Source organism: Leuciscus leuciscus, assembly GCF_965113295.1.
Source record: "Leuciscus leuciscus genome assembly, chromosome: 1".
Classification (NCBI taxonomy): Eukaryota; Metazoa; Chordata; class Actinopteri; order Cypriniformes; family Leuciscidae; genus Leuciscus; species Leuciscus leuciscus.
This window is the reverse complement of record NC_138725.1, coordinates 21,402,122-21,415,411: the sequence shown is the minus strand read 5'-3', so window position 1 is coordinate 21,415,411 and position 13,290 is coordinate 21,402,122. Positions and strand designations below refer to the sequence as shown.

Below are 13,290 nucleotides of genomic sequence, written 5' to 3'. Positions count from 1 at the left end.
TTGAGCGATTCCATGTCACATGATACGGATTTCGATAAGTTGTACTCTATCATTTAACACACTTTCAGATGCTCATTCATGTTTATTTGGCCCTGTAACTGGTGTTATTAAGGTGGAAGAGAAGATCATGTGCTTCTCTAGAGCTGAGCCAGAGCGATCTCTCGCCACAGCGACAAAACGGCATTTATGTTTTTGAATTTCGTAAGAAAATGGAATTTCAAATCAGAGACTTTGTTTCATATCAATAGTAACAAAGCACAAAGATTATTGTGATTTATTGGATGGGATGCGTGCAACAATGTTCCATTCATTCATCAACTGTTAAAACAGGATGACTAATCGATTATTGGGATTTAAGAATCAATATCGGTTCGAAAAAATGAGAATAGATTAAAATCGAGAAATCAATATTTTTTTGCCCAGCCCTAGTATCCATCCATTGAGTTTATTATTATTATTATTATTATTATTATTATATATATTGTAATTGTTAATTTACCCTTTGGGTAGCTATAACAGGGTCATTTTGAAAATGGGTGTGGCAAAAAAACTCAAAAGCCTATAAATCCTTAACGAAAACTCAGAACTTCATGAAAATTGGTGAGCATATAATGTGACAGCATTCTGAACAAGCATGCAACATTTTATGGAGATCGGACCATAGGTGGCGCTATAACTGTTAAAAAGCTTTAAAAACCACATAATTAGTAAATTGCCTTATCTGCTTAAAGGCCTTAATGCTTGAACCCTGATAAATGCTGCTTGCAGCTTTAATTATCATTATTATTATTGCAAGTGACTTGATGAAGCTGCAACTTCTACAATCCAACATAACAATATTAAAGTTCTGAGCTTCATTTCACTAAGTTTTCTTTCTACCGCTGTGATTTTCAGGTGCTGAAGATGAACAAGAGGATCAGGAGTGTCTGAGGATTGGGAAGACAGGAAATGGGAAGAGTGCAACAGGAAACAGTATTCTGGGAAGAGATGAGTTTGTCAGTGAATTAAGACTAGATTCAGTCACGACAGTTTGTGAAAAGAGAGTTGGTGAAGTTGATGGTCGACCAGTAACTGTTGTTTATACTCCAGGTCTCTTTGACACGACACTGACAAATGATCAAGCAGTCAAATAAATATTGAAATGTATTTCCATGTTGTCACCTGGACCTCATGTGTTCATCATTGTGTTGAGTTTGGGAAGATTTACAGGAGAGGAGATGGACACAGTAGATCTGATAAAGAAGATCTTTAGTCCAAGAGCCGCTCAGTTCAGCAACAAAAGAGTGAGAGAGAACAAATGAAGAAGATGATGGCAGATCTTCAAAGAGAGAAAACAACATGGTATGAAATGTAATTATACAGGATTCGGGAGAAATATGATGCCAGAACTAAAGCAGAGGAAATGTATAAGGAGCAGATTTGGGCTCTCAGGGATAGTTGCTGTAAAGCCTTAAATCTAGCCTTTGGTTGATTGACTCGCAGTGCATATTAATATTCTGTTTGCTTAGGATTCTGATGTTATCTATGTGTATTTTTTCTGATAAAATTCTATTGTGTCTGTGTTTGATTTGCCTTGACTGATTTTTTTCATAATTGTCTTTAATTCTGTTTTTGTCAAAATGTTGCAAAAGAAAAAAGTGTGTGTTGAGTGTGGGATCTACGCTCATTTGCTGTGTGCCAACAATGGTTAGTTGTCTTGCCAGTTTATCCTTGTGAGGGACCTGGAACATATTAGATCATTTTAGTGTTGACTCTTTACCTGTGGATAACTAAAAGATATTGTGAAAGCAGGCATTTACTTCATTTTCTGTTGGTAATTAAAATGTATTGTATAACTTCTTATTAGCTCTGTTCACTTGATTATGGTTATCTGGGAAATGTAGGGAGAGTGTTTTTTTTTATTTTGTACATATATATTTTTCCTCCAGTTTCTGGTTAGAGAGGAAGCTCAGGGAAGAGATGGTTGCAATGGATAAGACACATGCCTTTGGTGTGAGAGACCCGGGTTCAAATCCACTGTGAGACACCAGTGTGTCCCTGAGCAAGACACTTAACCCCTAGTTGCTCCAGAGGTGTGCGACCTCTGACATATACAGCAATTGTAAGTTGCTTTGTAAAAAAGCGTCAGCTAAATGAATAAATGTAAATGTAAAACGTTTCCCCCTTTTCCAGATGCATCTCTAACTCCTTCCATGCTGCCAGATGTTTGATGTGTTCAGGTGAGTTCTCGTGGGTGTTTAAAGGGGATGGTGCATTTAATCCACTTCTGATTAGTCAAGTCAAGTTACTTTATTGTCCCCCAGTGGGGCAATTTGTTGTGCAGCAGATAGTATACAAAAAGAATACAAATCACACACAGTCACACACACAATACAGAATTGCCTACCTTGCAGGCATAATTAAATAAAATAAAAAATAATCAATAAATAGTATCTCGATAGGTTATCTATGGTACTTTGTAGAGTTAAGAACCAGAATGGCTGCAGGTACAAAAGAATGTTTATATCTGTTGGTTCTGAATTTTGGGAGTGTAAAGCGTAGTCCAGAAGGCAACATCTGAAATTCAGCCTGTAAGGGATGAGAACTATCTGACAGGATAGATTCAACCCTCCTTTGCATTTGCTGCTGATAAAGTTCATCCAGCCCTTTCTGCTTAGCACCTGTAATGCAGCTGCTCACCTTAATTAACCTGGAAAGGGAGTTTTTTTGTTTTACAGTAATGGACCTGTACCAACAGATTAGGGAAAAGGTGACAACTGACTCAACAAAGGAGCTATAGAAAAGAGTCATCAGAGTCTTGTCCACATTAAACTTGGCCAGCTTCCTAAGGCAATACAAGCGCTGCTGGCTTTTCTTGCAAAGCAAACTAGTATTTGGCTCGAAACACAACTTATCATCAATAATAGATCCTAAGTCCTCTAACAACCTCTATTTCCTGACCATTTATACTAGTTTTTAGAGTGTTTATGGCATTATGCCTAAAATCAATACACATGTCCTTAGTCTTTAAAACATTCAGTTCAAGAAAGGCTTCCTGACACCATGTTACAAAGTGGTCAATGTGACCGTGTGAAGCGGGCCGTGTGAAGTTTCCTCGTTGTTCAGTAAGCTGACAATAACCGTATCATCAGCAAATTTCACAAAGTGTCGGTTTTCAGTCACAGAGCGACAGTCATTAGCCGCTTTCCGACCGGAGGAACCTTTTCACAGTTCCTAGAACTAAGGTACTAAAGAACTAAAGTACTAAGGTACTAAGAACTAAGTACTAAGGTACCTAGAACTAAGGTACTAAGAACTAAAGTACCCGGATGTCGGCGTGTTCGCATCGCAGGAACTAGGAATGATTTTAGTTCTAGGAACTCCATTTGGAGGAACTAATTTAGGTCCTACTTCAGAGTAGGGTCTAAACCAGCACTATAGGAACTATCCGTGACGTTAGTGTACGCTGATTGACCGAACGCAAGCGGAACACCAGCACCCGCCATTTTTAAAACAGCTAGAATGTAAACACACAGATTATAGCCTATATATTTACTCCATAAACTAACTATACAAACATGGAAAACAGTGATATAGATGGGTCTCTAAACCTTTATGCTGAAGAGAAAATCCAACGCAACTTTGAGGGGACCAAGCCAAACATGATTATGTTGATCTGCCCAGCTAGCAACACTGGACATCAACCACACGGCATAGGCTAATAACCTTTTTCATATACTATCTACTTTCTATAACAGTTCTATCTAATAAGATATTAAACAGTACTGTTAGACAGATCGCTAACTAATAAACACAGAGAATGCGAGCATTGTTTGCTCTGGCGTTCTCAGCGCCGCCAAAATAAAGGTCTGTCGCGCTGTCAAAATAAAAGTCGCCGTGCTTGCGTCACTCCCTTACCCCTCCTACCAGTTCCTATGGCCACTTGGCCAGTGCGAACGCAAACAGCAAAACCGAGTTTGGGGGAGAGTAGTTCCTAGAACTGTTTAGAAGTGGACAGTTCCTAGAACTAAGTTCCTGTAACTACTTGGTCGGAAAGCGGCTATTGGTGTACAGAATATAGAGGAGGGGGGAAAGAACACACCCCTGAGGTGAGCCAGTTGATGTGTGGGCCAGGTCAGAAAGATGGCTATTTACTCTCACTCGCTGGGATCTATTCGTGAGGAAGTCTAATATCCAACCCACAAGGTTGGCCTCAAGTTGAAACTGATGCAAGAGCTTCTCAACCAGCAGATGGGGCTGAATGGTGTTAAAGGCTGACGAGAAGTCCACAAACAGTAGTCTGGCATGGTTTTTGCTTCCCTCAAGATGTTTAAGGATGAGGTTGAGTACTGTTACAGTTGCATCCTGGACCCCTCTATTGAGTCTATATGCAAACTGTAATGGGTCGAGAAGACAGTTCGTCCTAAATGTCAGTTCTTTTTTGATCAACTTTTCAAAGGACTTCATCATAAGTGACGTAAGGGCTATGGGTCTGTAATCATTTAAAGTCTTTGGGTGGCTATTTTTTGCAACAGGGACTATAGTTGACTGTTTCCATAAGTCAGGGACCTTCTGTTGGGACAATGATTGATTAAAAATATAATTAAAAATGGGGCCTAGCTGTTCCGCACAACAAGAAAGAACACGACTACCAATGTTGTCTGGACCCGGACTTGTTTTGGCTTTAAAGATGTTCACAACACTTTGTACAGAGAAACAGACAGCTGATTGGGACAGGGACAGTAAAGACTGTTTTTGGCCAAAGATTTCGTTGCTAAAATCATGTTTATCAAATCTTGAATAAAATATGTTTAGTTCATGGGCCAGTGATATGTCTGAGGTGAAGCCCTCAATTTCCACCTTTTTCTTTGTTTTATCATTTAGACCCACCATTGATTTAATACTGTCCCATGCTGAGCCTAGGAGATTATTGCTCAGTTTGTATTCAACTTTGAGTTTATAGTCCCATTTAGCCCTTTTGATTTCACGTTTAATCTCCTTTTGAATACTGTGTAATTCCTGGAGGTTATTTTGTCTAAATACTAGCTTTTTCTTTTTCAACAAGTCTTTAAGTTGTTTACTCCCCCATGGCTTGTTATTTGGGTATATTTTAACAACTTTGTTAGGGATTATAGTATCCTCACAATATGCAACCCATGAGCTGACCACTTCAGTCAGTTCATCTATGTCCCGTGAAGATTTAACAAACTCCTCCCACAAGGTACAGTCCAGGCAGCCTTGCAGGGCAAGCGTAGCCTCCTCAGACCAGACCTTCACTTGCCTGGTATCCACTTTCCCCCTCTGAAGGCAAGTGCGATACGCTGGTATAAGATGCACGCAGTTGTGATCGGCAGAACCCAGAGGAGGGAGAGGGACAGATTTGTAGGCACCTTTGATGGAGCCATAACACTGATCAAGAATCTTCCCGTTTCTGGTTGGGCAGGACACGTATTAATAAAAAGATTTAAAGATTTTATCCAATGAACAGTGATTAAAATCACCTAAAATTAGGTTTGGGGCATCGGGGGACACCGCCTGTAGTTTCTGAACAGTGCTGCAGATTAATTCTAAGGCCGTGCTTTCGTTGGCCTTTGGGTGAATGTAAACAACGGTTCCGAAAATCTGTGGGAATTCTCTGGTTATATAGAAGGGGCGCATGGAGACTGAGAGCAATTCAATGTCTTTTGTACACAGCTTTTCTCTCCCCGCCCCCTTGCGACTTACCAGTGGTCGCTGCCACCCGATCCATGCGAAGGGGAGCGCCGAAACCATCCAATGCAAGTCAAAGCAAGGCCAAGTCCGCTTCTCCCAGCCATGTCTCTGTCAAGGCCAGAATACAGGCTTCTTTGAATTCATGTTGGTATCGGACATGGGCTTGCACTTTATCAGACTTGTTTCGGAGGGACTACATGTTTGCAAGGATGATAGAGGGCAAAGGAACGCGCGACAGAGGCCGCCTTGCTCGCTCGCGTAATCCACCTCTCCTACCCCGCTTCCTTGTCCCCCGACGAGGTGCGTTGATAGAGCTCCCGTTCTTTCCATACTGCCATTTGATGTCAGCGATATTGGGGAAAGTTAGATCTAGAGGTGGTCTAGAGTTCGCTGGTTGATCGAACTTCAATAGATGGTCCCGGCTGTATAAAATCCGAGACTGAGAGGCTTCCGCCAGATGGAAAGTTTCCCACAACACCATCAGAAATACACATCCAACAGTCCATTCCATTTTAACCGGTCAGGAACTCGATCGCTGCAGAGCTTCATCACGCGTGAGATATGCGTTAAAAACTGCGATCAGACATAAAAGGGCACTCCGGATAACTTTGTCCAGTTATACAACAAACAAACAAACAAACAAAACCGGTCACTGTGTACGCATGCGCCCAAAATCCGAGTACAACTTAATCCTAAAGATTAAGTTGTACTCTTATACTGAAAACAATTTACAGCAAAAGCGGAAGAGTGCATTGTTTTTAGGTGAATAGCTTAGCCAGCTTCTCCTAATTTGCTCACCATAAACCAAAGTCCTGTAAAAGTAGTGTTGGTGACATGATCTACCATCTTCTCTTCTGGGAAAGATTTTGGTTGCATTGGACCTCTGTTTACTAAATCAGATCTCATTGCACCTGAGAAGACAAAAGGCCAGTCAGCTGGGTCAAGAGGTGGAGCGTGCTGGACTTTAGCTGGAACATCTGCAGAAGGTGCCTCAGTTGGAGGAGTCTCTTTTGCTTGGGAATCAGATGGATGGGATTCTGAAGACTGAGGTTTTGCCTCAGGAGGATCAGCAGATGACCCTTAAATATTAAATATACCTTAACAGAAATGAATGGACAGTGTGAAGGCTGATTTCAATAAAGTAGGCACAATGTTGTGTTGTACAACAACCAGTGTTTTATATCAGAGTGCAAGCTAAAAATCATAATCCTACAGAATCATTCTGATGTTGAGTCTGTGACTGTCGCTGCAGCTGCGTGTACACTAAGAGATTTCAGCAAAGCCCTTAGTACATAAAAGACAGAAAGCACACATGTGAAGAAATTAAGCATATAAAATAAAGCATAAATTAAAGGTGTTTATGTAAATGCATAAGATACTGTTACAATTATGCATAATGACTAGAAATGCGGTACTACATTTCAGCTTAAGGCCTTTATGATGATCACAATAACAAAAATGTTTAGCATTACTTAGAAATCTTATGGTGGTTTAAATATTAATTTGGAAAGAGGGAGAAACCTGTTTTTAGCGGGGAGGGAGAATGGGTGGTGTGGGTTAGGACTGCATGATAATAATGAAACTGATAATCACGATTATTTTGCTCAAAATTATAATTGTGATTATTAATGACCATTATTCTCAGTTGAGAAATTGCAGAGAAAGAGACAGTTAACATAAATTAAATGCATAATTAGCATATCAAACGGGGTCAAACGGCCATTTTGTGTGCTCTTCACAACCTACCCTCACCTAGGCCTGAGATGGCCGCCTTAATTTAAACAACTACGATAACTTCATCAGAAGGTATGAATCTATACAAAATGCATGGGTAGATAATTCTTAACACGCTGAATGTGGCCCAATTTTTCCATGTCTGTGTGTCTGTGATCATGGGCATTGTTACATTTATTATTATTAACCCTTTGACACGTACGATCACACCGGTGTGATCAGTCTAGGCTGGTCCCTGGAGCGTACGATCACACCGGTGTGATTAGAACGTTCAGTGAATGACGTGATCAACTGCTAAATTCAAAATTTCAAACTTTTGCTTTCACTGCTTTCCCGCTTTGACTGGCACTGAGCCAGAGACGGACGTTCTCAGCTCTCATCATTATCACAACTGTTCAGTGTATTTTAATGTTTATTTTAGGTTTCATTCAGTTTAAATTACATTACACAATAACAAATATATAGTTTATTATTGCACACTAATATTTATAACAGCAAAATAACCTTTTAAACATGATGTAACATTAATATTTATTCGAGTCAAACACACCTTGTAGATAAAACGGCCGTTTCACACAGCAAGTGTCAGACTCGTGAGCAGCGCGTATTTTTTTCGGCGTGCGTGCATGTTAAATGAGTGCATTCACACCAGGAGAAGGAGCAGCGCGTGAGATGCAGTGAAGCGGGGGTTACTGTCACATATTTCGGGAGACATGGATGATCTTGCATGTTGTAAATCCAGCAGGCTCCGAGTCCGACTCTCCATCAGTATTGTAAACAAATAATGGCGGCGCCCATAGCCCGTGAAAACTTACCGATCAACATGATCTTTTTTTCTCCAAGTATTAAAACCACATTAGGAGTTCCCTTACATATTGTTAACGATGTTAATAACTACAAGTTTGTAAATATTTTGTATAAAAAAATAAAAAAGATTTTAACTGTCATGCATTGCAAGTTTTTTTTTCCCGCTGACAAGTGATGTAGAGCTGACGTCACTGTTACCTCACACTCGCATTTGTTCTAATTTAAAGACACAACTTTAATCAAGCTCACCAACTTCAGAGAAAATGACAGAAAATTTATATAAAAGAAGAAAACTGACAAATGAGGAAATTGAGGACATTTTTTTTAATTCTGATGAGGAGATTTTTGACAGCGAGGCAGAGAGTGACAGTGATGAAGATCTTCCCCCAAATCTGGAAGCTCTAGACAACATTGCAGATGAAGAGACGACACCAGTCCTAAATGAGGCAGAAGAGGTAAACTCATTGTTATGGAAGGCAACCAACCTTTTTAATCCTCCTGGCCCAGGCAATTTTGACAACCAGCTCTGTGGTGTGCAAAATCCACCAGAATCACCCAGTGAGGTCAACTGTTTTAAAATGTTCCTCACAGAAGATGTCATGGGAGAAATTGTGGAGGAAACAAACCGCTATGCCTCTGACTTACAAGAAAGGGAAATAAAAGGAAAGCTGGTTAAATGGGTTCCAACAAATATCCCTGAAATGTACACATTTTTAGTGTCAGTTCTCCTAATGGGGGTGATAAAAAAACCATCACTTCGTGATTACTGGAGCACAGACCCCATGCTCTTGACCCCATTTTTTAGGTCTTTGTTCTCACAGGATCGCTTCCTTCTGCTCCTCCGCTGTCTTCACTTCGCAAACAATGCGACAGCAGTTTCCAACGACCCGCTGAAAAAAATCAGAAACATTTTCACTGCTCTCACCTCCTCCTTTCGTCGCATTTTTGTGCCATACAGGGATCTGTGTGTGGATGAGTCGCTGATGAAGTGGAAAGGCAGGCTGGCATTTCGTCAGTTCATTCCTTCCAAACGGCACAGATTTGGGGTCAAGTTTTTTGTTTTGTGTGATGTGCTCACTGGTTATGTGGAGGACATGATCATTTACACCGGATCTACCACTGACATCCAACATTACCCAGGACTTGGGATTTCTGGGTCCGTTGTGATGACACTTCTAGCACCTTACCTAAGAAAATGTCATGTTCTTTATGTGGACAACTGGTACAGTAGTCCCACACTTTTCCAGCACCTCTTGTCACTTGGCACTGGAGCTTGTGGGACTGTGCGCGCAAACAGGAAAGGGATGCCAAAGTTCACCTGTAAGATGAAAAAAGGTGAGGTGGAATTCGAAGAGAATGGGTCACAGCTGGCAGTAAAATGGCATGACAAGAGGGATGTCCATGTCCTTACCACAGTCCACCCAACTGGTATGGCAGCAACAGGGAAGCTGGATCACGTCACTGGGCAGCCAAGGATGAAGCCAGTCTGTGTGCTCGAGTACAACAAAAAGATGGGGGCAGTTGACAAAGCTGATATGATGACTGGTTTTCATGAATGCGCCAGAAAGTCTACCAAGTGGTACAAGAAAATCTTTTTTCATGTACTTGACACTGTTTTACTCAACAGCCACATCGTCTATCGGCAAATTACTGGTGAGAAATGGATACAAATCATCTAATAATAAATATAAACAAGATAAAATGTGATAACATTTTTAATTAATGTAATCTAAAGTGTTAACAAATTCACAATAATAAACAGACCACACTGTCACATACTATTCTATTCTCCTCACTCCCTATTGATGTGCTCTACTATGAGTAGGAAAGGAAATCACCTCCCTACAATTCAGAACGAACCTGATGAGAGGGCTGCTGGAGGAGTACAGCACATTGCGGTGTCCAGCTAAAGGAGGGCGTCCTGCCTTGGACACTCCTCTGCGCCTTACAGCTAGGCATTTCCCATCTGAAGTCCCTCAGACCACTTCCCAGGGCAGCAAGACCAGGCGTCACTGCAAGGTCTGCCTCTCCAGCACACGCAAGGGCAAGCAGAGGCGCCTCACCAAGCACATGTGTGTGCCATGCAACACTCCCTTGTGTGCTGTCCCATGTTTTGAGGAGTACCACACACTGAAGAATTATTAAGCATGTAAAAAGTCAGAGTATATTAATTAATTTATGATGATATTATTTTAATTATTATTTATTGTAATTATATTAAGTATTAAGGTATGTATAATAGTTTGTTTAAAAATGTTTTTTTTTAATCAAAAGTCAGAGCACATTTATAGATTTTTTGTTTGTTTGTTTATGATGATACTGTTTTGATTGTTATTCATTGTAAATATATTTGTTATCTGTTTTGTAATTATATTAGTAAGTATAAACGTATTGTATTAAACAAAAAAATTGAACTTACATTAAAATAGATTTAGTAAAACATACATGAAATGTGTACATTTTGTGATTTCTTTTTAACAAATGTCATACGTTTGAATTGTATGAATAATACTTATACTATACATATCTTTCACTAGCAAAGCAGAGAAAAGCTACATGGTATGACATCGTTAAAGGGATAGTTCACTTTAAAATGAAAATTCTGTTATCATATACTCACCCTCAAGTTGTTTCAAACCTGTATGAATTTCTTTCTTCTGCTGAACACAAAAGAAGATATTTTGAAGAATGTCAATAACCAGACAGTTAACTGGAGCCATTGACTTCCATAGTATATATTTTTGCCTACTATGGAAGTCAATGGCTCCAGTTAACTCTTTGGTTACTGACATGCAGAAGAAAGAAATTCATGCAGGTTTGAAACAACTTGAGGGTGAGTATATGATAACAGAATTTTCATTTTTAAAGTGAACTATCCCTTTAAATTATATTTCCAACAAACATTTGAGCAAGCTAATAATAATAATAATAATAAAATATATATATATATATATATATATATATATATATATATATATATATATACATATATGGTCACACAGCTTGCTCAAATGTTTTGTATATAGGAAAATATAATTTAACAATGTCATACCATGTAGCTTTTCTCTGCTTTGCTATTGAGAGATATAAAACTAAGTAACAATATTAACTAAAACAAACAAGAAAATCGATGTAAAGGGTTTACCGTCAAATATGTGCTTTGGTATTCATGTTACTAACGTATCAATTCAACTGAACCCCAACTTTACCTCCTGAATGCACGGATTACTGAACATATTTATTTGCAATGTGCAAAACAGCGCGTTGACTGACAAACAAACCGTAATGACGTGAACGACCACATTATTGAGCACTGTCCGTTTTACGTTCTTTATTCATATTTATTGCATGCTTGTAAATAACTCTAGATGCTTCAGAATACAATTAAAAACTCCAATATAGCCTAACGTTACTCACCGATTGTCACGCGGCTGTTGTGAGGGAGATGCAAAGTACCATGTGCAAGCGAAATTCAAAGCAGTGGGGGGGGAAACATAAACATAACCATATCAGCCATATTCGGTACACGCAAACAAATAATTTGAGAGGTTTTGAATAAAAAATAAAGCGAAACATTCAAACTACTCACCTGCAGACGGTTATCCATCGTGTGCGCCATTGTGACTGCGGAATGTCACGTGACAAGGTTCATGCGTCTCCATGGAAATTAGAACGCGATTGATTGCAAAATAACGGTCGCAGAAAAAAACTCACGCCAGGCTGCCAGTCTGACTATTTTAGAACGTACGTGCGAAAGGGTTAAAACTAATAATACAGCAATAAATAACACACTATTTATAGAAGTCAGAAGAACACACATTTACTTTGAGCTTATCTTTTATTCGTCAACCACTGTCCTCTTCCTTTTTTCAGCTCCAGAAAGATGGCGTCTGGATGCCATTTCTACCACAGCTTAACATATCTTCTTATTTCATTTAACTAAATATAGCATTGCTGTATGACTACGACTCTGACGAGTAATCCAAATAATAAGTCGATATTGATTAGGATATTTGGTATTTTATTTTTGACAGCACATTTTTGTCATACAAAATGCCCAATATTATGGAATTCCAAAGCTGCCAATATTAAAAATAAATAAATACATAAATAAATACACAAATAAATGTAAAAAAGAATAAATAAATAAATGTATAAATAAATATACATAGAAAAGCAAAAAAAAACGAAAATAAATAATTATTTATACATTTATTTCCTTATTTATGTATATATTTATTTTTTCCCATATTTATTTATGTATACATTTATTTATTTCTACATTTCTTCATTTATTTATTTATACATTTATTTATTTTTACATTTATTTATCTCTACATTTATGTATTTCTACATTTATTTATTTCTTCATTTATTTCTTCCTACATTTCTTCCTGCGTAGGGTAATGAGGAGGGCGTGGTTTACCTCAGACATAGCAATCGAGCTCAGAGTAAGCGAAGGCGAAGGGTTGAGGCCACAGTGACACCCTGTGGCGAAATACAATAAGTATAGCTCACTGACGTTGATACGGTCTGTGACTGCGAGGTATATGGTCAAAATCCTAAATCTTACTGTGTGACATGGATAGGCTACTCTTTATTCCGGACATGGCCGTAAAACATCGTTTGGTCTGGTTTTGTAAAATGTCCTAAAACAGGGACTCTGAAACGGAAGTGCTTGATATTTTCCATTTTTGGTCAGAACTCACGGAAAGGAAGCAGGGCACATACAGTATAGGCTACAGTGAAGTCGACGCAAGCATATTGACCAATGCTTTTGAAACGAGACCATTGCATTTTAATGTAGCCTAATTTCCAAAAACAATACTGACAGCAACAGAAACATTTTTTATATTCTATTAAGCAGTGGTAGTCTTTAGCCTACCTCCATAAACTCATGTCCAGGGGCAACCTTAATGTATGAACGTCACGAATCGATAAATTCAGTTAGAGGATAAGACTTTAGGGCAGTTAGCCTACCACTAAAATTCAACCAGAGCCTCATCAGAGCCATCAATACAGAAGAGATCTTAATGCATTTACACAGCAATTAGCCTA

The 13,290-nt window shown here is 39.0% G+C and overlaps 1 protein-coding gene and 1 long non-coding RNA gene across 6 annotated transcripts in view; one reads left to right on the top strand and one right to left on the bottom strand.

Annotated features, from left to right (window-relative positions):
- Positions 1-1,840, top strand: part of LOC309499143 (uncharacterized protein) — a 156,678-nt gene extending 154,838 nt beyond the window's left edge. The window contains exon 3 of one of the 2 annotated variants that reach the window (XM_082170216.1): positions 895-1,840. In XM_082170216.1, coding sequence (XP_082026342.1) covers positions 895-901 — 7 coding nt within the window. In that variant the 3' untranslated portion in view covers positions 902-1,840. The remainder of the gene's footprint in view (positions 1-894) is intronic. The other variant, XM_082170217.1, reaches the window with a different exon arrangement.
- Positions 1-11,988, bottom strand: part of LOC309503063 — a 182,259-nt gene extending 170,271 nt beyond the window's left edge. Inside the window, exons 1-5 of one of the 4 annotated variants that reach the window (XR_014207491.1) lie at positions 11,822-11,988; positions 11,650-11,663; positions 9,644-10,362; positions 9,420-9,550; positions 8,538-9,122 (exon numbers count right to left, since the gene is read on the bottom strand). This is a non-coding gene — a long non-coding RNA (uncharacterized lncRNA). Of the gene's footprint in view, positions 1-7,774; positions 9,256-9,419; positions 9,551-9,643; positions 11,417-11,649 lie in introns of those variants that run through there. The other 3 variants (XR_014207490.1, XR_014207493.1, XR_014207492.1) reach the window with 3 other exon arrangements.
- Positions 11,989-13,290: the final 1,302 nt, after the last annotated feature.